The 24,308-nt window shown below is 36.1% G+C and overlaps 1 protein-coding gene across 1 annotated transcript in view; it reads left to right on the top strand.

The window, feature by feature from the left end:
* The window catches only part of MSH4 (mutS homolog 4), a 91,184-nt gene that overhangs the window by 7,087 nt on the left and 59,789 nt on the right, over nucleotides 1-24,308 (top strand). Inside the window, exons 2-7 of the mRNA XM_061119998.1 lie at nucleotides 4,066-4,248; nucleotides 12,305-12,465; nucleotides 14,021-14,131; nucleotides 16,700-16,815; nucleotides 17,740-17,913; nucleotides 23,366-23,538. Coding sequence (XP_060975981.1) covers nucleotides 4,066-4,248; nucleotides 12,305-12,465; nucleotides 14,021-14,131; nucleotides 16,700-16,815; nucleotides 17,740-17,913; nucleotides 23,366-23,538 — 918 coding nt within the window. The remainder of the gene's footprint in view (nucleotides 1-4,065; nucleotides 4,249-12,304; nucleotides 12,466-14,020; nucleotides 14,132-16,699; nucleotides 16,816-17,739; nucleotides 17,914-23,365; nucleotides 23,539-24,308) is intronic.

The following is a 24,308-nucleotide window of genomic DNA, read 5'->3' as shown; positions in this document are numbered from 1 at the left end:
ATTAACAAATTGATAAAAACCATATGATAATCTCAATAGATGCAGAAAAAACCTTTGACAAAATTCAGCACCCATTTATGATTAAAACTCTTCAAAAAATGGGCATAGAAGGAACTTACCTCTACATAGTAAAGGCCAAATATGATAAGCCTATGGCAAACATTATTCTCAATGGTGAAAAGCTGAAAGCATTACCCCCTATGATCAGGAACAAGACAAGGGTGTCCACTTTCTCCACTACTATTTGACATAGTTCTGGAAGTCCTAGCTACAGCAATCAGAGAAGAAAAAGAAATAAAAGGAATACAGATTGGAAAAGAAGAAGTAAAGCTCTCACTGTTTGCAGATGACATGATACTGTACATAGAAAACCCTAAAGATAGTATCAGAAAATTACTAGAGCTAATCAGTGAAATATATCAAAGTTGCAGGATACAAAATCAATACACAAAAAATCACTTGTATTTCTGTATACTAGCAATGAAAAATCAGAAAGAGAAATTAAGGGATCAATCCCCTTCACCTTTGCAACAACAAGAATTAAATATGTAGGAATAAACTTACCTAAGGAGACAAAAGAACTGTGCACAGAAAATTATAAGACACTAGTGAAAAAATCAAAGACAACATAAACAGATGGAGAGATATTCTGTGTTCCTGGGTAGGAAGAATGGATATTGTGAAGATGGGTATACTACGAAGTGCAATCTACAGATTCAATGCAATCCCTATCAAATTACCAATGGCATTTTTCACAGAACTAGAACAAAATATTTCACAATTCACATGGAAACACAAAAGACCCCGAATAGCCAAAGCAGTCTTGAGAAAGAAGAATGGAGCTGGAAGAGTCAACCTTCCTGGCTTCAGGTTATACTACACAGCCACAATCATCAAGACAGTCTGGTACTGGCACAAAAGTAGAAATATAGACCAATGGAACAAGATAGAAAGCCAAGAAATAAACCCATGCACCTATGGGTACCTTATTTTTGACAAAGGAGGCAAGAATATACAATGGGGCGATGACAGCCTTTTCAACAAATGGTGAGGGAAAAACTGGACAGCTACATGTAAAAGAGTGAAATTAGAACACTTCCTAACAGCAAACAGAAAGATAAACTCAAAATGGATTAAAGGCCTAAATGTAAGACCAGAAATTATAAAACTCTTAGAGGAAAACATAGGCAGAATACTCGATGATGTAAATCAAAGCGAGATCGTCTATGACTCACCTCCTAGAGTAATGTAAATAAAAACAAAAGTAAACAAGTGAGACCGGATTAAACTTAAAAGCTTTTGCACAGCAAAGGAAACTATAAGCAAGGTGAAAGACAACCCTCAGAATGGGAGATGATAATAACAAATGAAACAACTGACAGAGGATTAATTTCCAAAATACACAAGCAGCTCATACAACTCAATACTAGAAAAACAAACAACCCAATCAAAAAGTGGGGAAAAGACCTAAACAGACATTTCTCCAAAGAAGACATACAGATGGCTAACAAACACATAAAAAGATGCTCAACATTGCTTATTATTAGAGAAATGCAAATCAAAACTACAATGAGATGTCACGTCACACTGGTCAGAATGGCCATCATCAAAAAGTCTACAAATAAATGCTGAGAGGGTGTGGAGACAGGGGAACATTTTTGCACTGTTGGTGGGAATGTAAATTGATACAGCCACTATGGAAGACAGTATGGAGAGTCCTTAAAAAACAAGGAATAAAACCACCATATGACCCAGCAATCCCACTCCTAGGCATATCCTGTTCAGTTCAGTTCAGTTCAGTCACTCAGTTGTGTCCGACTCTTTGCAACCCCATGGACTGCAGCACGCCATGCCTCCCTGTCCATCACCAACTCCCAGAGTCCAACTCCACTGAGTCGGTGAGGCTATCCAACCATCTCATCATCTGTCGTCCTCTTCACCTCCTGCCTTCAATCTTTCCTAGCATCAGAGTCTTTTCTAATGAGTCAGTTTTTTGCATAAGGTGGCCAAAGTATTGGAGTTTCAGCTTCAGCATCAGTCCTTCCAATGAATATTCAGTACTGATTTCCTTTAGGATGGACTGATTGGATCTGTTTGCAGTCCAAGGGACTCTCAAGAGTCTTCTCCAATGCCACAGTTCAAAAGCATCAATGCTTCAGAGCTCAGTTTTCTTTAGAGTCCAACTCTCACATCCATACATGACTATTGGAAAAACCATAGCCTTGACTAGACAGACCTATGTTGGCAAAGTAATGTCTCTGATTTTTAATATGCTGCCTAGGTTGGTCATAACTTTCCTTCCAAGGAGTCTTTTAATTTCATGGCTGCAGTCACCATCTGCAGTGATTTTGGAGCCCCCCAAAATAAAGTCTGCCACTGTTTTCACTGTTTCCCCATCTATTTCCCATGAAGTGATGGGACCGGATGCCATGATCTTGGTTTTCTGAATGTTGAGCTTTAAGCCAACTTTTTCACTCTCCTTCTTCACTTTCATCAAGAGGCTCTTTAGTTCTTCTTTACTTTCTGCCATAAGGGTGGTGTCATCTGCATATCTGAGGTTATTGATATTTCTCCTGGCAATCTTGATCCCAGCTTATGCTTCATCTAGCCCAGCATGTCTCATGATGTACTCTGCATATAAGTTAAATAAGTAGGGTGACAATGCACAGCCTTGACCTACTCCTTTTCCTATTCGGAACCAGTCTGTTGGTCCATGTCCAGTTCTAACTGTTGCTTCCTGACCTGCATACAGGATTCTCAAGAGGGAGGTCAGGTGGTTTGGTATTCCCATCTCTTTCAGAATTTTCCACAGTTTATTGTGATCCACACAGTCAAAGGCTTTGGCATAGTCAATAAAGCAGAAATAGATGTTTGTCTGGAACTCTCTTGCTTTTTTCTTGATCCAGCAGATATTGGCAATTTGATCTCTGGTTCCTCTGCCTTTTCTAAAACCAGCTTGAACATCTGGAAGTTCATGGTTCATATATTGTTGAAGCCTGGCTTGGAGAATTTTGAGCATTACTTTACTAGCGTATATCCTGAGGAAACCAAAATTGAAAAAGACACATGTATCCCATTGTTTCTTTTCTGCACTATTTATGATAGCTAGAACATGGAAGCAACCTAGATATCCATCAACAGGTGAATGGATAAAGAAGTTGTGCTACATATACACAATGGAATATTACTCAACCATAAAAAGGAATGCATTTGAGTCAGTTCTAATGAGGTAGATGAACCTAGATCCTATTATACGGAGTGAAGTAAGTCAGAAAAAGAAAGATAAATATCGTATTCTAATGCATATATACGGAATCTAGAAAAATGGTACTGAAGAGTTTATTTACAGGGCAACAATGGAGAAACAGAGAGAATAGACTTATGGGGAGAGGGGAAGAGAGGGTGAGATGTATGGAAAGAGTAACATGGAAACTTACATTAGCATATGTAAAATAGATAGACAACAGGAATTTGCTGTATGGCTCAGGAAACTCAAAACAGGAGCTCTGTATCAACTTAGAGGGGTGGGATGGGGAGGGAGATGAGAGGAAGGTTCAAAAGGGAGGGGATTTGTGTATTCCTGTGGCTGATTCATTTTGAGATTTGACAGAAAACAACAAAATTCTGTAATGCAATTAGTCTTCAATAAAAAAATAAATAAATTTACAAAAAGAAGGTAGTATCTTATACCAATAGGTAAGTAACTGAAAAAGGAACTGAACCCAGGTAAGCCTAAATTCTCTTTATACCAATTGCCTGGCAGGAGAGAATTTCAATGAAGAAGTCAACGGAAGAAAAGAGGTATAATTACTATACAAAGGTGTATTTGAAGCTTAGAAGGTAGTTTGTAATTACCAAGAGTAATTTCAGTGAGCTTGCATAAGAAAAAGCTATATTAGTGAGCACTTTTCATTATATTTTAGTATGATGTTATTTATGTTAACTTTTTCATAATGTTATATTAAAAAATCATTATCAGGTGAAGTTTTTTAGTGATTATAGAGATTTTATACCACATTTCATAGTTCTAAACTTTAAATTGATATTAAATTTTTTTGAATTTAGGTTCATACTTTAGAAACAGAAGATCTTTTGCAGAAAACACACATGCATCAAATGTTATGCTTGGTATAAGCTCATCCTCTGCACAAGATGGTAATTATCCTCAAATACTAAAATCACCATTATGTGCTGGAAATCCCCAGAGATCAGGTTATAAAAGTTGGACACCACAAGTGGGATATTCAGGTAAAGTAAGTGGAATATTGACTTAATTGATCTTTGAAACTTTTAAAGTTTTATAAATTATATATTAGGGTAATTAAGGTAGTATGAAATTATTTGAAGCTAACATGGAAGACAATAATAAGTACGTCAGTTTAGCCATATCTACAATTTGATGCTAGGTTAATAACACTACATAGTTTATGATATTGTTTGTTTAAAAATGCAGGTCTAAGTTTTCATCATTCTGACAAAAAAAAGTACAAGAAAGAGAAAGCCCTTCCTTTTATACATATTTGCTTAAATCTAAAGTTGGTCCTGTAATACTATTGAATGTTTTTTAATATTTAAATTTTAGTATTTATCTAGAGTTAGATTTTCTTGAGGGGAAAATGGGTGAAGTAGGTCTACATGTGTAAGCATCATTTACTTAAAGGTATATGGCTATATAATACAGGGAGCCCAACCCTGAGCTCTGTGACAACCTAGAGGGGTGGGATAGGGGGTTGGGTGGGAGGGAGACCCAAGAGAGAGGAATATATGTATGCTTATGGACAATTTTACTTGTTGTATGGCAGAAACCAACACAATATTGTAAAGCAATTGTCCTCCATTTAAAAATTAAAAAAAAATTAATTTAAAAAGGTATATGACTGGCGTGTAATGATACCTCATTGTGGTTTTGATTTGCATTTCTCTGATAATGAGTGATGTTGAGCATCTTTTCATGTGTTTGTTAGCCATCTGTATGTCTTCTTTGGAGAAATGTCTGTTTAGTTCTTTGGCCCATTTTTTGATTGGGTCATTTATTTTTCTGGAATTGAGCTTCAGGAGTTGCTTGTATATTTTTGAGATTAATCCTTTGTCTGTTTCTTCATTTGCTATTATTTTCTCCCAATCTGAGGGCTGTCTTTTCACCTTACTTATAGTTTCCTTTGTAGTGCAAAAGCTTTTAAGTTTCATTAGGTCCCATTTGTTTAGTTTTGCTTTTATTTCCAATATTCTGGGAGGTGGGTCATAGAGGATCTTGCTGTGATTTATGTCAGAGAGTGTTTTGCCTATGTTCTCCTCTAGGAGTTTTATAGTTTCTGGTCTTACATTTAGATCTTTAATCCATTTTGAGTTTGGGCATACACACTGAGGAAACCAGATCTGAAAGAGACACGTGCACCCCAATGTTCATCACAGCACTGTTTATAATAGCCAGGACATGGAAGCAACCTAGATGCCCATCAGCAGATGAATGGATAAGGAAGCTGTGGTACATATACACCATGGAATATTACTCAGCCATTAAAAAGAATTCATTTGAACCAGTCCTAATGAGATGGATGAAGCTGGAGCCCATTATACAGAGTGAAGTAAGCCAGAAAGATAAAGAACATTACAGCATACTAACACATATATATGGAATTTAGAAAGGTGATAACGATAACCCTATATGCAAAACAGAAAAAGAGACACAGAAATACAGAACAGACTTTTGAACTTTGTGGGAGAATGTGAGGGTGGGATATTTCAAAAGAACAGCATGTATACTATCTATGGTGAAACAGATCACCAGCCCAGGTGGGATGCATGAGACAAGTGCTCCGGCCTGGTGCACTGGGAAGACCCAGAGGAATCGGGTGGAGAAGGAGGTGGGAGGGGGGATCGGGATTGGGAATACATGTAAATCCATGGCTGATTCATATCAATGTATGTCAAAACCCACTGGAAAAAAATAATAATAATAATAAAAATAAATTAAAAAAAAAAAAAAGAAAAAAAAATAAACCTTAAAAAAAAAAAAAAGAAAACCTCAAAAAAAAAAAAAAAGGTATATGAATGTGTAGATTTACAAAATAATGACAAATTATTTTTCTAAGTGATTCTACTAATGTATACTCTTACTGGCAATGTATGAGTGTTCTAGTTGATCTATATACTACCCAGCATTTGGTACTGTCAGACTCCTTAACATTAAACAGTCAAGCAGTTGTAAAATTCCCTGATAGCTTAGTTGGCAAAGAATCCACCTGTAATGCAGGAGACCCTGGTTCGATTCCTGGGTCGGGAAGATCCCCTGGAGAAGGGATAGGCTACCCACTCCAGTATTCTGGCCTGGAGAATTCCATGGACTGTATAGCCTATGGGGTCGTAAAGAGTCAAACATGACTGAGCAGCTTTCACTTTCACCTAAGTATAGTCTGAATTAGCATTTTCCTGGTTATAAATAAGGTTGATTATTTTTCTTAAAGTGTGTATCTTCTTTGCTGGACTATAAACTCTATGAAGACAGAGACTGTAGCTGTTAAAATCCAATCTGAAGTAAAACTATACAAGATTTAAACAGGAAAGATTTAATATAAAGAATTATTAAACTGTGATGAAAGAATAACGATAGGGTATAAGAAAACTCTGTGAGGCACCCTAGGGCTGAGGGGGCTCCTAAGAGGTCACACTTGGAAGTGACCCTCGTCTGGGTCCCATTTCCAAGATTGGAGTACAGATCTCTTTGGAGAATGTGAATACTGAATGGCAATTTCAGTAGTGCCTGCAGATTTGCCAGGTCAGAGCTGGTCTGCTGTCCAGGGCGAACAGGACGCAGGTGGGGTGGATGATCTATAGCTGGTGGCTAGCTAAGTAATGAGAGTGGGCTCTGGTGTAGGTTGGAGGCCTGGAGTACACAGTCTCCCTGTTGGGAAGATTGACATCAAGAGGATTGTGGGAGGCAGACTTGAGGAAAGAATGAAAGAGCCAAGGGAATTAGTATGGGGAGGAGGCCTGGAGTGCAGGATATGTGTATTCAGAGGGCTGAGAGAAGGTTGTTACTATGCCATGCTGTAGCTGTGTGATCACCAGAGTACAGCACATTCTGGATGTGTAACTGGGCACATCGCCACCAGATGTCCTCATATCTACACTGCTGAGCCACCATACTGTAGCGGAAACTGCAGGAGAGCCCGTCATCCTGCAAGGTCCCTCCAGTGCCCTCATTTGAGAGAACTTAACATTATGCGCACTTTAAGGGGAAATACTTACAGCGATTCTGTCCATTATTATAGAACTTACATTGAAGTGTGAATTTGGAGCTGAGTGACAATAAATTGATAGCTGCCATAACTCCTTTGGCTATAGAGCTTCTGTATATGTCATTCTACACACATCTGGATTTTTTTTTACAACAACAAAATGACTTTATGTTTCTACCTAACAGGATGTGTACATCTGTACTTACAAGTGAGGGGGTTCTCACTCTTTTCCAAAATAAGAAAATTCATAGTCCCAACAGTCATTGCATATTAATTATCTCAAATTCAGTCACGGTCCTAAGGAATATTCTGTTACTTAAAGACTAAACCTCCATTAACTTGTGAATAAACTTTTTAAAATTGAAAAGAGAGAAAAAAATGGTTAGTTTGTACAAATAAACATGCATATAATAAAGTGTAGAGATAATATCCAAAGCTACTGCAGTTTTTGTTTCTGTAATTGGTCATGATGTTGCAGTTGATATATTTGGTTTTTTTCTTCCACTACCCATTTTGAATTTCCCTAACTTTCAGCAGTAAGGTTGGAATGACCCAGACCTTCATTCCTGAAAGGTCTGAGTCCTTAGTCATTCTGCCATTTTTGCTTGCTGTAGTTTTCCATTAACCTTTACTATTGGAAATACTAAGACTTCCCTGGTGGCTCAGATGGTAAAGCGTCTGCCTACAATGTGGGAGACCCAGATTCGATCCCGGGGTCGAGAAGGTCCCCTGGGGAAGGAAATAGCAACCCACTCTAGTACTCTTGCCTGGAAAATCCCATAGATGGAGGAGCCTGGTAGGCTACAGTCTATGGGTCGCAAAGAGTCGGACACGACTGAGCGACTTCACTTTCACTTTCAAAGGGTGCCTTAGCAAATCCCTGGGGTTCCATTCATAGTCCACTTTGCCTTCTTTGTGTATAGCAGCATAATATTCCCTTGGCAATTAGGATTGACCAGACCATTCATAGATAACTCCCCTTTTTTCTTATTGTTTCAGTAGCATAAATAAGGAGCCTAAAATGGACAGGTGACAATCTCATCTTCCAGTTCAGTAGAATCATTGTTAGGTTACGTGGTGGAGCCAATAAGCATATGGAGACTAAGATCTCAAAACCAACAGAGCTCAACTTTGCCAGAATGGGATACAAAAATTCTTTGGGTGGGTTGGTAGGCATAATAGAGAGAGTAGCTACTCCTACATTCTTACGTTGATTCTTGGACCTGTGTATTCTAGTTATGAGGAATACAGCATCTATGATTCCAAGTATAAACTGCATCCTGTAAGAGAGAATCCTATTTACAGGGTGTTGCCTCCCAAATGACATTGAGTCTTCAGTAAGTTATTCTGCCTTTAGATTAAGCCAGGCATATCTGGGTGATGGGCTATGTGGTATACACAGTTGATTCAATGGGCTGTAGTCCACTGATACATTTTTTTTCTTTTGCTGTGAAGTGAGTTCCTTGATCAGATGCAATACTGTCTGAAATGCCTTGATGGTGGATAAGGCATTCTGTGAGTTCATAGATGGTGACACTGGCAGAGGTATTGTGGACCATTTCAAAATATAGAAAACAAATGGATTTTTAAGTGAAGTTCAATTTTGATAGTAATTTTAAAAAACAAATATTTAGGCCTCAGTTCATTAAAGCAGATGATAATAATAATAAAAATAACAATATATTGCAGGAATTAGTAATGATAAGGATTCAGTAAGATTGGTTTTTCTCATATAGTGTTGATAGAATTAAAAGTCGGTATAACTATGAAAAGAAATTTGGCAATATATGTGACATCCTTTAAAAGTGATGGTTTTCCTTTGTTCCATCCAGAAGTAATTTGACTTCTAAGGAGCCAATTTAGGGAAGTAATATGAGACCCAGAAAAAAGCTTTATGTACTATGATTCTCATTTTAGTATTACTTATATTAGAGAGATAACAGTGCAAATGTTTTTTTTTTTTTTAAGTTTAAGGGGGATGTCTTCTGAGTGTACTGAATTTCCAAGTACTGAAACTTGATATATAGTTTCCAGTTAAAAATGAAAAGATCGTATTTGATCGCAGAACTTAAACTGACTTCTGTAGATCTAATATAAACCCAATCACCAAGGATAACAAAGCCTTCATGGCAAAAAAGGTTCTGAGATTTAGACACATAGATTTTTAAATGAACTCTTAAGTCAACTACTGACTAAGATAGCATAAATGTGTAAATAATTTTGTAAGTGTTATAATAGAAGACTAGAAAAGAAAAAAGGATTCTAGATTAGAGAGGGAAAGGAGGGAAGAAAAGGTACATTGAAAGGTTTAAAGGGAATAAAATACAATTTTGCTTCTTTGAAAAAAAATCTTAGATATGTTTAGTAGTATGATATTTTTGATCCATGAATAATGGCCTTATGATTTCATATGCTTTATAAAGCTGTTCTGTATTACATTGAATTCTTATAACAACTTTGTTTAAAATGTTTGGTATTTAAAAAGGTTAAATTACTTACCTGAATATTTATGGTCTGTGAGGCATAAATTTCAAAATCAGTAATATATGTAGTGGTTAAGAGCGCCAGGTCTGGATTCAGGCCACTGTGTACAAATTCTACCAGTTCCATTCAAACTTCAATCTGCTTAGAAGTAAATGGAGAAATTAATTATGTCTGTTGATAGAATCAAATACAGAAAAGGTCTTAATCATCCAGATAACCTCGATGGTGTGGTCACTCACCTGGAGCCAGACATCCTGGAGTGGGAAGCCAAATGGGTCATAGGAGGCACTACATAAACAAAGCTAGTGGAGGTGATGGAATTCCAGCTGAGCTATTTCAAATCCTAAATGATGATGATGTGAAAGTGCTGCACTCAATATGTCAGCAAATTTAGAAAACTCAGCAGTGGCCACAGGACTGGAAAAGGTCAGATTTCATTCCAGTGCCAAAGAAGGGCAATGCCAAACAATGTTCAAATTATCATACAATTGTGCTCATTTCACATGCTAGCAAGATAATGCTCAAAATCCTTCAAGCTAGGCTTTAGCAGTGAACCAAGAACTTCCAGATGTATAAGTTGGATTTAGAAAAGGCAGAGGAGCCAGAGATCAAATTGCCAATATCTGTTGGATCATAGAAAAAGGAAGGGAATTCCAGAAAAATCTACGTCTGCTTTATTGACTACATGAAAACCTTTGACTGTGTGGATCACAACAAACTGTGGAAAATTTTTAAAGAGATGGGAATAACAGACCACATGACTTGCCTCCTGAGAAATCTGTATGTAGGTCAAGAAGCAACAGTTAGAACTGGACGCTGGTTCAAAATTGGGAAAGGAGTATGTCAAAGCTGTATATTGTCACCCTGCTTACTTAACTTCTATCTGAGTACATCATGTGAAATGCCAGGCTGGATGAATCACAAGCTGGAATCAAGACTGCCAGGAGAAATATCAACAACCTTAGATATGCGGATGATACCACTCTAATGGTTGAAAGTGAAGAGGAACTAAAGAGCCTCTAAGTATGAAAGAGGAGAGTGAGAAAAGCTGGCTTAAGACTCAACATTTAAAAAACTAAGATCATGGCATCCAGTCCAATCACTTCATGGCAAATAGATGGGGAAAAAGTGGAAACAGTGACAGACTTTATTCTCTTGGGCTCCAAAATCACTGCAGATGGTGACTGCAGCTACAAAATTAAAAGACCTTTGCCCCTTGGAAGAAAAGCTATGACAAACCTAAACAACAAATTAGAAAGCAGAGACATTACTTTGCCAACAAAGATCCATATAATCAGAGCTGTGGTTTTTCCAGTAGTCATGTACGGATTTGAGAATTAGACCATTAATTAGAGGAAGGGTGAGCACCAAAGAACTGATGCTTTGAAATTGTGCTGTAGAAGACTCTTCAGAGTCCCTTGGACTGCAAGGAGATCCAACCAGTCCATCCTAAAGGAGATCAGTCCTGGGTGTTCATTGGAAGGACTGATGCTGAAGCTGAAACTCCAATACTTTGGTCACCTCATATGAAGAGTTGACTTATTGGAAAAGACCCTGATGCTGGGAGGGATTGGGGGCAGAAGGAGAAGGGGACGACAGAGGATGAGATGACTGGATGGCATCACCGACTCGATGGACATGGGTTTGTGTATACTCCGGGAGTTGGTGATGGACAGGGAGGCCTGGCAAGCTGTGATTTCATGGGGTCACAAAGAGTCGGACACAACTGAGCAACTGAACTGAACTGAACTGATAATGAAACTGAAGCTCCAGTACTTTGGCCTCCTGATGTGAAGAACCCAACTCATTGGAAAAGATTGATGCTGGGAAAGATTGAGGGCAAGAGGAGAAGGGAGGAACAGAGCATGAGATGGTTGGATGGCATCACTGACTCAATGGACATGAGTTTGAGTAAACTCCAGGAGATAGTGAAGGATAGGTAAGTCTGGTGTGCTACAGTTCATGGGGTTGCAAGGAGTTGGATATGACTTAGTGAATGAACAGCAACAATTGAAAGAATCATGGTGACAAAGTTAATTCAAGTAAAGAACTTTGAATATTCTTAGCACATTAATAAAATATCCATCCTTATACAGATATCTAGTTACTACAGTTTGTAGCTGTATGTTTTATACTACATAAAATACATTTGTGTATATTATCCCATTTGATCCTTTCAGCTACCTCTTCAGTCAGATAGGGCAGTTATTACATTGTATTTTGTGATTTTTGATTGCTTATTATGAAATAATTTGCTCAAATTCCTATAGCTTTTAAATGACAAAATAAGATAAATAATGTTTTCTTATCCCAAATTTATTGTTTCTTTATGATATCATTCCAGTAAAATGCAAAATAAGACAATATGGAATTTATTATTTCTAAATGTGAAGTTAAGTTTTGGCAAAATAGAGAATTAACATTTTTATTTGGTCTGGATGTGGAAAGATTTTATTTTGATGAGGAAAACAAGATTTTTTCTTGGATGTTAAAACTCTGCCCTTGATTTGGTGCTTTGAGATCTTATGAGAAAGAACTACAAAGTATTATGTTTATATATTTTCTTTCAACAATTTTGACAGCTACATCCTCATCTGCAGTTTCTGCACACTCTCCTTCAGTTATTGTAGCTGTTGTTGAAGGAAGAGGACTTGCCAGAGGTGAAATAGGAATGGCAAGTATTGATTTAAAAAGCCCACAAATTGTATTATCTCAGTTTGCGGACAGTACAACATATGCAAAGGTAAGTATTCATACTCCTAGAAAATGGTTCATCTAGAGGGTACTTTGAAGATTTTCAAGGCATTGCTTCTGTAATTTGTTTACTTTTTGTTAGAATAATGGTTATTCATTATTGCACCAATCTAGGTACTCTGGATTAAAAGAAACATTTTTTACATCTGATTTTAATTTTTAAATGTCCATTTCCTTCACGATGCTCCCAGTGCCTAGCACAGAGCTGTGGACTGTGTTAGTAGCTCAGTCGTGTCCAACTCTGTGCACCCGTGGACTGTCCATGGAATTCTCCCGGCAAGAATACCGGAGTGGATTGCCATTCCCTTCTCCAGAGGGACTTCCCAACCCAGGGATCGAACCCTGGCCTCTTGCCTGGCAGGCAGATTCTTTACCGTTTGAGCTACAGGGAAGTCCTTTGATTTTAATTTTTAAATATTATTTTGTTCTGAAATAACATGTTTTGCTGTTACTTGAATATTCCAAATTACTATTAATGTTTCTAAAATTAATATCTTCTAATAATTCCTAGACTTGATAACATGTGTCATAATGCTATCTCCAAAGGGTTGTTTCCACTGGAATGTATTTTAATTTTATTTTCTAGAAGTAAGGGAGACTAGCATTTTAGATCAGTGATAATTTAGTCCCTCAACTTCTTGCCTTCACTTCCTATCACTCATCATTAGTTTGGGCCACTGGTCTGTTGTCATGGGAATTTGTGTGACTTGTCAGGTACAGGTAGTCTATTCCTAATCTCTATATTCTAAAAAGTTATTTGACTCAAATTCTGTTATGAAAAAATATTAAATACTATGTTATTTTTAATGTTTTATTATTCTTTATTTCTTTCTCTCATTCCCCTTTTGGGTTCCATAGTATGTAGATCTCCTTTCTCTACGTAATAATTAATTTTTTAATATACTTAACAACCTAAATGATATTAGTACTACGTATCTGGGTATTTCACATTTCTTTGCAATTTAAAAATGATAGGATAAAAGTTTTTTTTTTTTTAAGACTGGAATGTTTGACATATTAAGAATTTTTGTGTCTAGAATAGTTCTAATAAATTTACCTTACACTGTGAAAAGCATCAGTCATAAAACAGATGTTTCTCATCTGTGTTTCTATACTTAGAAACTATAGTTTCTAAGCTATACCAGTGTGGCCATACTGATTGAGTCACCGTAGTTAGCTATTGAATGTTTATGTTTTTCATGGAGATGAATAAAATACCGAGTAGATGATTTTATTAAAAAATTATTTTTAAGGAATACATACACAATAACTTCAAATTATTTGGGAGCTTACAGCTGATACAAACTATTGTGAGTAAAATACAGCCTATGTTTATGATAATATATTTATAATTTTATAGAATGTATGTTTAACATAGCACTATTAGAAATATGTTTAATTAAAATATATTATTAGGACAGTTGTGATTTTGTATGTCTCTGAATTAATTATAAGCACTTATCTCTCAGAAAAATAAGAAACATTTTTGGTTTTAGAGACTCCTAAGCCTACCTTTAAGAGATTATTTATTCAAACAATTTTAGGTGATCACTAAACTTAAAATTTTATCACCATTGGAAATAATAATGTCAAATACTGCTTGTGTTGTGGGGAATTCAACCAAGTTGTTTACTCTTATCACAGAAAATTTCAAGGTAAGTGATTTTTTAATTCTCAATAGTAACATTCAAAATCTTCATATTTTTTAAAATCCATTTTATAATATATTAAAGAACAAATTTTGAGTAACTTTATATTTACCATGAAGTACTCACTAAGTACAAGTCCTAAGCTAAGGGACTACTAATACATATAATTAGTAGTGGGAAAGATTGCAGGCAGAAGGAGAAGGGGACAACAGAGGATAAGTTGGTTGGACGGCATCACCGACTTGATGGACATGAGATTGATCTAGCTCCGGGAGTTGGTGATGGACAGGGAAGCCTGGCATGCTGCAGTCATTGGGGTCGCAAGGAATCAGACACAACTGAGAGACTGAACTGAATACATGTAATAAAAATGAGGAATTCACTTATTTAATTTGGTACTCTTGATACACTTTGAAAAAAGAAAAATGTTTTAGGTAATAAGGGGCTTTTCCAGAGTATACACGAGGCAGAAAAGTAACTTCTTCCTTCTGGTGTCCATATATGAATTCGCGAGAAGGACCCTGAACTGTTACTGTTTTGTTCATGCTCCCACATGTTATATTAATCTCTGTTTCTGGGGGTAGAAGCACTATGATTGATTAATCCCTGGTCATTGACTTTTTGCTGTGGGGCACAGAGTACTGTAATTGACAGTCCTAAATGGACAGAACAACATAGACTGTAGGATAGATGAATCCTCTGAAGGTGAAAACAACATATATCTACTACCCTTGAGATGTAAGGCAATATAGCCTCGTGCTATATGAGCCAGACTGTTGTGGTTTCAAATCCTGATTCTAAATGACTGTGTGCAAGTTAAGTTACTCAACCTCTTTCAGTTCAGTTCAGTTCAGTCTCTCAGTCGTGTCTGACTCTTTGTGACCCCATGAACCTCAGCACCCCAGGCCTCCCTGTCTATCACCAACTCCCAGAGTTCACCCAAACCCATGTCCATTGAGTCAGTGATGCCATACAACCTCTTTAAACTTCAGTTTTTATTTGTCAGTAAAATAGGGACAATAGTAGTATCTACCTCCTAGAGAACTGGTGTTTTATATCTGGTAATCAGAAATAGTCTCATTGGTGAGGTTTCATTTGGGCAAAGTCCTGAAAGGAGTAAGAGTGAGAGAGCCATAGAAGTATCGCATGCACGCTTAGCCACTGAGTCTTGTCCGACTCTTTGCGACCCTGTTGACTGTTGCCTGCCAGGCCCCTCTGTCCATGGGATTTCCCAGGCAAGAATGCTGGAGTGTGTTGCCAATTTCTTCTCCAGGGTATCTTCCTGAACCAGGGGTTGAACAGTTGTCTCCTGCATGTCCTGTATTGGCAGGCAGATTCTTTACCACTGAGCCACCTAGGAAGTCCTATAGAAATACTGAGTTGGCCAAAATGTTTGGTCAGGTTTTTCCATAACATGAAAAAATCCCAACGAACTTTTTGGCCACCTCAATATTTTGTATGAAAGAATCATAAGCAGAGGGGAAAAAAAAAAAAAAACCAATGTTATTATTGTTAACATTATTATCACACTTACCATAAAACGACCTCAATCAAGTAATCAGTATGAAATGGAAGAAACATGGACTTTGTAGTTAAAGAAATCTAAATTCAAGTCTGAGCTCTGGCATGTGTCAATTCTTTGATATTAGAAAAGTTACTCGGCTTCTCAGAATTTGACTTAGAGGAAAATTGTAGATAAATATGACTTATGTCATAGAGTTATATTGGAAAGATTAGATGAGATAACTGTTCAAGCAGTCTTGAGACCTATCAAATTCCATACCCGCTTGTGACTTTTTCAGTCTTACAACTCTTTCAGAGTCCATTACTAATATATTGCCTTTTTTACCTAATACTTTTATTCAAAATAAGCAGACCTTTTATTTTGCGACTGCATGCTTTTTTTAAATTTTCCTCTTTTTTAAAAAGTTCCATTATCTCCTTTTCTTTATTCTATAAATTAAATTCACCTCAAGTAGATAATATTTAATAGATTTGATATCTGGAATTGGTATTTTTTGCTTTCCCAACTAGTATATTATAATATTTACCCTCTCTCAATTATGATAATATATTGAAAGTGAAAGTCACTCAGTTGTGTCCGACTTTTTGTGACCCCATGGATTATATAGTCCATGGAATTCTCCAGGCCAGGATACTGGAGTGGGTAGCCTTTCCCTTCTCCAGGGGATCTTCCCAGCCCGGGGATCGAACCCAGGTCTCCTGCACTGTGGGCGGATTCTTTACCAGTGGAGCCACCAGGGAAGCCCAGTATGATGCTGAGTGTAAAACCTTTGTTGTTGCTGTAGAATAAAGTTAGTAGAAGTCAGAGACTCATTTTTTTATTATTGTACTTAAATTTCATGTGAGTATAGATTAATGAGAGCTACAGACTACTCAAATTCACTTAGCAAATAACTAGAAAAACTTATTTAACTCTAGAAAATAATAAATAATGAAAAATAAGCTTTGCACAATATTTTAAGCCACCTACCCATGTATGAGAATGTGTTTAAGAAAGCAGTTTTGTGCATGAAACTTAAAATTTATTTTGAAATTAAAAATTCTTTTCAGAACATTAATTTCACTACTATCCAAAGGAAATACTTCAATGAAACAAAAGGGCTAGAATACATTGAACAGTTATGCATAGCAGAATTCAACACTGTCCTAATGGAGGTTCAGTCCAAGTAAGTTAAGTTTAGGGGCAAGTAGTAAGTCTTTAGTGTGTATTCCAGGAAGGAAATGTCTTTTGTCTGTTTTGTTCTTTGCTATATCCCTACCACTGAAAAAAAATGCTAAGAAAAGTTTCATAAAACACACTCAGTAATTACTGAATAGTAAAGTATTAACTGAAATTTATACACAGGGCATATTTTGCTGACTTAATTTATAGAGAATTTCTCCAAATTAGTCATAATCTATTGCCCTAATCATTGCTGCTCACTTGACTTTGAAATGAAAAGCTTAAGTAGCCAGAGCTACTAGAAATGTGAGGGCACAGAAGTGAAACACAGGTAAAGCTGTGTTCCTGTTACTTCACACCTTTACCCCTTCGAAATGAAACAGGAATGATACTTTTGGAATGGATATTTTTTAGAACATGCTGAACAGATACTTTCTTTGAGCCAGGTTGGACAATTTGTTCACTAAGTTAATCATGATGACTTTTCTCACCAAGATCCTATACATTATAGGATGTATATAGGAATGAGGTATATTCCTATACATTATGATCTCCTGACTGTACCTTTTAAGCCCTCAGCTTTCTCAATATTATATGAATATGTACTTAGAATGGTACCATTGAATGTTGAATTCTAACGTGACTTACTGTGAATCCATTTTTTATTCTTTATAACTTTATTCTTTAAACTTATTCTTTAAGTCTCAGACTTCAGAAAATTGTCTGTTTTTATCAACTTTTATGCTTTAAAGATAATTTAACTAGTCATCAAAAATGAGGAACACTTGGAGTGCTTTTTCCCTTTGAATTTAAGCAATGCTATGCAAATATTTATAATTTTGCTATTAAAAGTAAAATAAATGTTTTCCTTTATAGCAATACTTTTATTGCAGAGATTTATAGTGATGTATCATCGGTTACCTTACAGATATTACTGCCTTGCAGCTGTTGCAGCTTTATTAAAATATGTTGAATTTATTCAAAATTCAGTTTATGCACCAAAATCGCTAAAGATTTGTTTCCAGGGTAGTGAACAGACAGCCATGATAGATTCATCATCAGCCCAAAACCTTGAATTACTAATTAATAATAAAGACTCTAGGTAAGATTATCCATTTTTTATTAGGAAATATATCAGTATATTGTAATGTCATATTTTTCTATGAATAGTTACTTTATATTTTTTAAAGTTGTCCTGTGGAGAAATATTGAAAATAAACGTTTTTAATACTTGTACCATTGTTGCTGAACTGCTCAAATATTTTCACCAAAATCAAGTTTTAAAAAGATATTTTTACTAAATAAGAAAAAAAAAAGCTGACAACCATTTCAAAATTAAGCAGAAGACTTGAGCAGACATTTCTCCAAAGAAGACATACAGAGGTACAATAAGCAAGAGCCCAGCATCACTAGTTGTTAGGGAGATACATGTCAAAAACACAGTTGTCACTTCACACTGTTAGTATGGTTATTATAAAATAGATGGAAGATAAGGGTGGAGAAATTAGATTCCTAATCCATTTATGGTAGGGATTTAAAATGGTGCAGTCACTTTGAGAAACCATGTGGTGGTTCCTCAAAAAGCTAAATTTGGCATTACCATATGATCCAGAAATTCTGCTTCTTGGTATACACCCAGAAGAACTGAGAGTGGAGATTCAAACAGATACTTGCACACAAGTATTCATAGCAGCATTATTCACAATAGCCAAAATGTGTAAACAAACCAATTGTCCATCAACTAGTGACTAATAAAGCATATACAAATAAAATGTATACATATAATGGAATATCATTCAGCTTTAAAAAGGAATGAAATTCTGCCACAAGATGTAGGAACCTTGAAAACATTGTATTAAGTGAAATACGCTAGACACAAAAGGTGAAGTACCTAGAATAGGCAAATTTATGGCAACAGAAAGTAGACAGGTTATCAGGGGCTGGGGGAACTGGGGAATGGGAGAGTTATTGTTTAATGGATTCAGAGTTTATGTTTGGGATGATGAGAAAGCTCTGGAAATGAATAGTGGTAATGGTTGCACATTATTGCAAGTATACCTAATAGCACTGAATAGTAAGCATAATATGGTTAAAATGGTAAAATTTGTGTTTTGTATGTTTTACCATAATAAAAAAGAAGTTACTGTGTGCAGAATACTACAATGCTAAAATAACCAGTTTTAAAAGCATTAAATACAGGAAATTCAAGGGGCTACATAATCATTTGAGAAGGTGAAGTAGTTGAAAATGATAAAAGTGGTCTTTGTGTATGACTAGATTGCTGGTTTTATTGGTTTATTATTAGCTTCAGTTAGATGAATATTGATGGTAAACATGAATGAAAGGGAGAATGGGAGATTGCTCATGTGTTTGTGCATATGTGTGTGTTTCTGTGCACATGCACATACACACTGTAAACATGAGGTTTTTATAAGATTTCATAATGGTTGAGGTACCTAAATTAGAATCAAAATGTCATTAGAAGATAATGTAATTAACCTGTGGTGGTGTTTATAGTAGGGATAAACTACATAGTTTAATATGGGTTCAATTTGGTACAAAGAATTAGTGAGTAATGGTTTATCTCCTTGAGGAATTATAGTCTGGAGGAGGAGACATATAGTATCATAGGTCATTAACATGTACTAAGTACATCAGGCCCTCTGTAGCTGAGGGACCCACAGTTGGTTGAAATCACAGATATGGAACTTGTGGATATGGAGGGCCCACTGTAGTAGGCCATTTTATATAAAGGACTTAAGTATCCATGGATTCTGGTCTCCATTAGAGGTCTTGGAGTCAATTGCCTATAGAAAGGGTTGACTGTATGGTAATGACAATTTGCATAAAAATTGATGGGATCATATCAGAGAGAGAAAGTTAATTTGTCTTAGTTAAGGAGTAAGAGAATTATTATAGAAACAGTTTTATAGCGGGGTTAATACCTTGACTTTTTTTTGTTTTTTAGCCCTGACATGAGTTTTGAAATATAAATAGAAGTTATCCAGATTAAGGAGTAAAAAAAATAGTAAGAGAGTGAGTAAAAAAAGTTTTGAAGGCGTGATTTCCAATATAGTAATATGGTATGTGCAAGGAAACTTAAGCTATTTAGTTTGGTAAAGTGCAGGTTGGGAGTAAGTAAGCTTGGAGTAAAATCTCAGCTTTTAGTAATTAATATATTGAAAACCACAGGTATCAATGAAAGGTATAAACTTAAATACAAATTTTATGTACATCTGTGTCTCTTTTTCTGTTTTGCATATAGGGTTATCATTACCATCTGTGGGAGAAGGCGAGGGTGGGATGTTTCGAGAGAACAGCATCGAAACATGTATATTATCTAGGGTGAAACAGATCACCAGCCCAGGTTGGATGAATGAGACAAGTGCTCGGGCCTGGTGCACTGGGAAGACCCAGAGGGATCGGGTAGAGAGGGAGGTGGGAGGGGGGATCGGGATGGGGAATACATGTAAATCCATGGCTGATTCACGTTAATGTATGACAAAAACCACTACAATATTGTAAAGTAATTAGCCTCCAACTAATAAAAATAAATGAAAAAAAAATACAAATTTTAGTATTAAGAGTATTGAATAGAATAAAGAGTGCTTTAGACAATTGAAGCCTTAAGGTGCTTGTGCCAGTTTCAGAGCTGCAGTGTTTAAATATTTCTGTTGCTTTGTGCATTCTTATCTTATCTTGGCTTTACTTTCCACTATATGAAATCTCCAGACATATCTAATTTTGTTTATTATTTACTTCAGTCTTCAAGAACAGTTTAGATCTATCTAGGTACTGTTGGTACTACTTTTAGTAAAGTAGGAATATTACTGTATATAGTACTTTTTGTCATCCATCAGTGTAGTGACCTCTGTACCTTTGCAGTTCCACTGGATAATGGTGATCTAAAATTATAACCTTTTAAAGGAGAATGTAGTTAATAGTAGTTTTTCCTTTCCAGCTTAGTGAATAAGTAATATTTTTTCTGTTGCCTGGAAAAAGATAAAATAATATCTGAATAAGCTACTCTATTGTTGACTTTCTAAGTTAAAATAACATAGGGTAACATAGACAGTCAATAACTAAGGCTGGTAATTATTACAAAGGGTTTTATACTCAGTTTTACTTTGGCACATTTCATAATCATTGTTTGACCATTGTCACCATCAAACATTGCTTGAGTTTCTGCTATATATTAAATGATAGGATATTTGACCTCCAAGAGTTCATATTGTAGTTGAGAGGAGAAATTGAGGTCTTTTCCCTGATTTAAACCAAAGAATATTAGGTTGAAAGATGAGCATGCTACCTACTGAACTATCTGAATAGCTCTAATGCTTCTATGGACTTGTCACTTGTTCAGTATAGTTTCCACCTGTGATTTCTATAGCAAATGGCAGGTTTAGGTGTGCTCCCTACTTCTCTTGTTCCTGCAAAAGCAAGTTCTCAAAATTATACCTGTGACTTACCTATGATAACCTTCTCCCGACTCCTAGCCAGGGCTTGATTTGAGTAATTTCTTAAAAATGTTTAAATTGGTATACCGAAAATTTGATAGTCTGATAATTTAAATCATTGTTATTTCCTTTCTTCTCTTAACCCAAATTCATTATGTCAGTAAATCCTCTTGACTCAGCCTTTAGAGTACATTCATATTCTGGGTCTTGTCTTATAATTTCCAAGTCTACAAACTTAACACCATACTTTCACTGCTCAGTTGTTCAGTTGTGTCTGACTCTTTGTGACCTTTTGGATTGCAGCCTGCCAGGCTCTTCTGTTATGGGATTTTTCAGGCAAGAATACAGGAGTGGGTTGCCCTTTCCTCCTCCAGGTTATCTTCCCAACCTAGGGATTGAAGCTGCATCTTCCGTGTCTCCTGCATTGCAGGTGGATTGTTTACCTGCTGAGCCACCAAGGAAGCCCCCACAACCCTAATCCATACCTCCATCATTTTAGCCTGGACTACTATATAGTATAATAGTCCCTAACTTGTCTCTCTGTCTTCTTCCTCTCCCTACAATTAGTCTGTTCTCAACCTAGTGGCCAGAAAGTGATCCTTTTAAACCAGAAATTACATCTTGAAACTTTAATGCTTAAAAGTCTTCTAGTGCTCCCATTACCTTTAGAATGTAATTCAGACTCTTTACCATGGCCTACAAGGACTTCTGTGTTCTGATTTCTTTCAGCTTCTTTATTCATTTCCCTTAATTCTTACTTTGCAGTGCTCCACCAACCTTGATCTTTCTGGTTCTAGAGCCAGAAAGACGGGTGGTGGTTTAGTTGCTAAATCATGTCCGACTCTTTTACCACATGGACTGTAGCCTGCCAGGCTCTTCTGTTCATGGGATTCTCCTGGCAAGAATATTGGAGTGGGTTACCATTTCCTTCTCCACCAGGAAGACTACCTGGGCTTAAATTGCTGTTCTGTTTTGCCCCTTTAAACTGATAACTCTTATTATTGTTGTTCATTTATTTGGAAACCTCAGGCAAATTACTTAATTTCTTTGTGTTTCAGTTTCTTCCCTTATAAAATGTGGTTAATAATAGTATCTAGCTCATACCATGGTTATTAAAATTAAATAATATATGTACATTTATTAGAATAAGGCCTGGCATATACTTTGTGTTCAATATATTAGCTATTCTCACCATCATTGTCATAATTATTCCCCTCTCATCATCATCTTGGTATGTATGTCTTAATTCAACTGTCAGTTATAAATATAGGTCTTTCTCAACCAACCTAACTAAAGCAACCCTTCTTGTCATTCTCTGTACAGTCCTGTTTGTTTGTAATAGTTTCTGTACCTGATATTATTTTCTTTCTTTCTCTTTTATAATTCTCTAACTTCATAAATTAGAACAGAGTGATGATATAAAATACATGTTTTATCAGTGTAAAGTTCTCTTCCCCCTTAAGTATGTATTATTGATATCTTGTTATTATTGATAGAATGCCATGAACTAGAACATTTTATATTAGTCTGAGTATTGTAACTGGTCTATGAAGAAAAAGTCCTTCACTAATGCAAGAAGATGCTGTAGATCCTGGTTAATCAAAGTGTGCTTCACTGACTGACAGCATACTTGAGAGTTTATTTAAAATGTAGATGATCAGACCTCATCCCAGACTGAATCAGAATCCTCATGTGATTTGTATGAATATGGAAGTTTGAGAATCACTATCGTAGATTATAGGATTATTTTAAAACTATGTGGGAGAAAGCAAGGGTGGGACAATATGAGAGCATAGCATTGAAACATGTATATTATCATATGTAAAATAGATTACCAGTACAAATTCAATGCATGAAGGAGGGCACCCAAAGCTGGTGCTCTGGGACAACCCAGAGGGGTGGGGTGGGGAGGGAGGTGGTAGTGGGCTTCAGGATGGGGGATGCATGTGCACACATGACTGATTCATGTTGGTGTATGGCAAAAACCACAATATTGTAGAGTAATTAAAATAAATACATTTAAAAAAGTTAAATTACAGTTTTATTGGTTTCTCCTTTGTATACTTAATGAAATTTTACTAACTTGTGTTTTTAAAGGAATAATCACACACTCTTTGGTGTTCTAAATTATACTAAGACTCCTGGAGGAAGTAGAAGACTTCGTTCTAATATATTAGAACCTCTAGTTGATGTTGAAACCATTAACATGAGATTAGATTGTGTTCAGGAACTGCTTCAAGATGAGGAACTCTTTTTTGGACTTCAGTCAGGTAAATATCATCTACTTTTACAAATGCAAATTATTAAAAATATATGTCTTCCTAAAATGACACCAGTCCTGTTGGATTAAGGCTCATCCTAATCATGTTATCTTAATTTGATGACATCTGCAAAGATCTAGTTTCCAAGTAATGTCACATTTGGATACCAGGATTTGGGATTACAAAATTTCTTTTGCGGAGATGCAATCCAACTCATGAGGTAATAGAATTGCCCTTGGCACCTATTCACTGGCATGGCAGTGCAATTTTTTTGTTAAATCTTTAAGTGGAAGGACAGTTTATCTGCACTGATCCTAGTCTAGTTTCTGGATTTTAGCCACTTGATCTGTCTTCTGTATCCCCATCGTTGTTGTGGTGGTCTAAACTGAAGTACATGAAAATCTAGAAGGCATTTACAGTCTTTAGGTTTCTTCAGTCCAATTCTAAATATTTTTTAATTAGTATAATTTCTTCAAAATTCTGACATTATACTGACTGTGACTGCATTTCCAATGTTGCTGATTAAGTTCATTTTTTTCTATGTATTCCTGTGTATTTTGTGAGGCTTTGGAAAAGGTGTGAAAAGGCTTATTTTTAACTGGTCACCCTTGTGGTCTACAGCAACATCTTATCTCTATTCTACCATTCATCACCTGTTGAAAAACAAATTTTATGCACATACTGTCTTCTCTCATCACCTCATTTCAATTAGTCTTCTTTCTGTGCCCACTACTATACTGAGACTTCTCTTGTCAAGGTCAGTGTAGCAGACATTGTTG

This window comes from Dama dama, chromosome 20 (genome assembly GCF_033118175.1).
Source record: "Dama dama isolate Ldn47 chromosome 20, ASM3311817v1, whole genome shotgun sequence".
NCBI classification, from domain to species: domain Eukaryota; kingdom Metazoa; phylum Chordata; class Mammalia; order Artiodactyla; family Cervidae; genus Dama; species Dama dama.
This window is presented reverse-complemented; position numbering and strand designations above follow the sequence as displayed.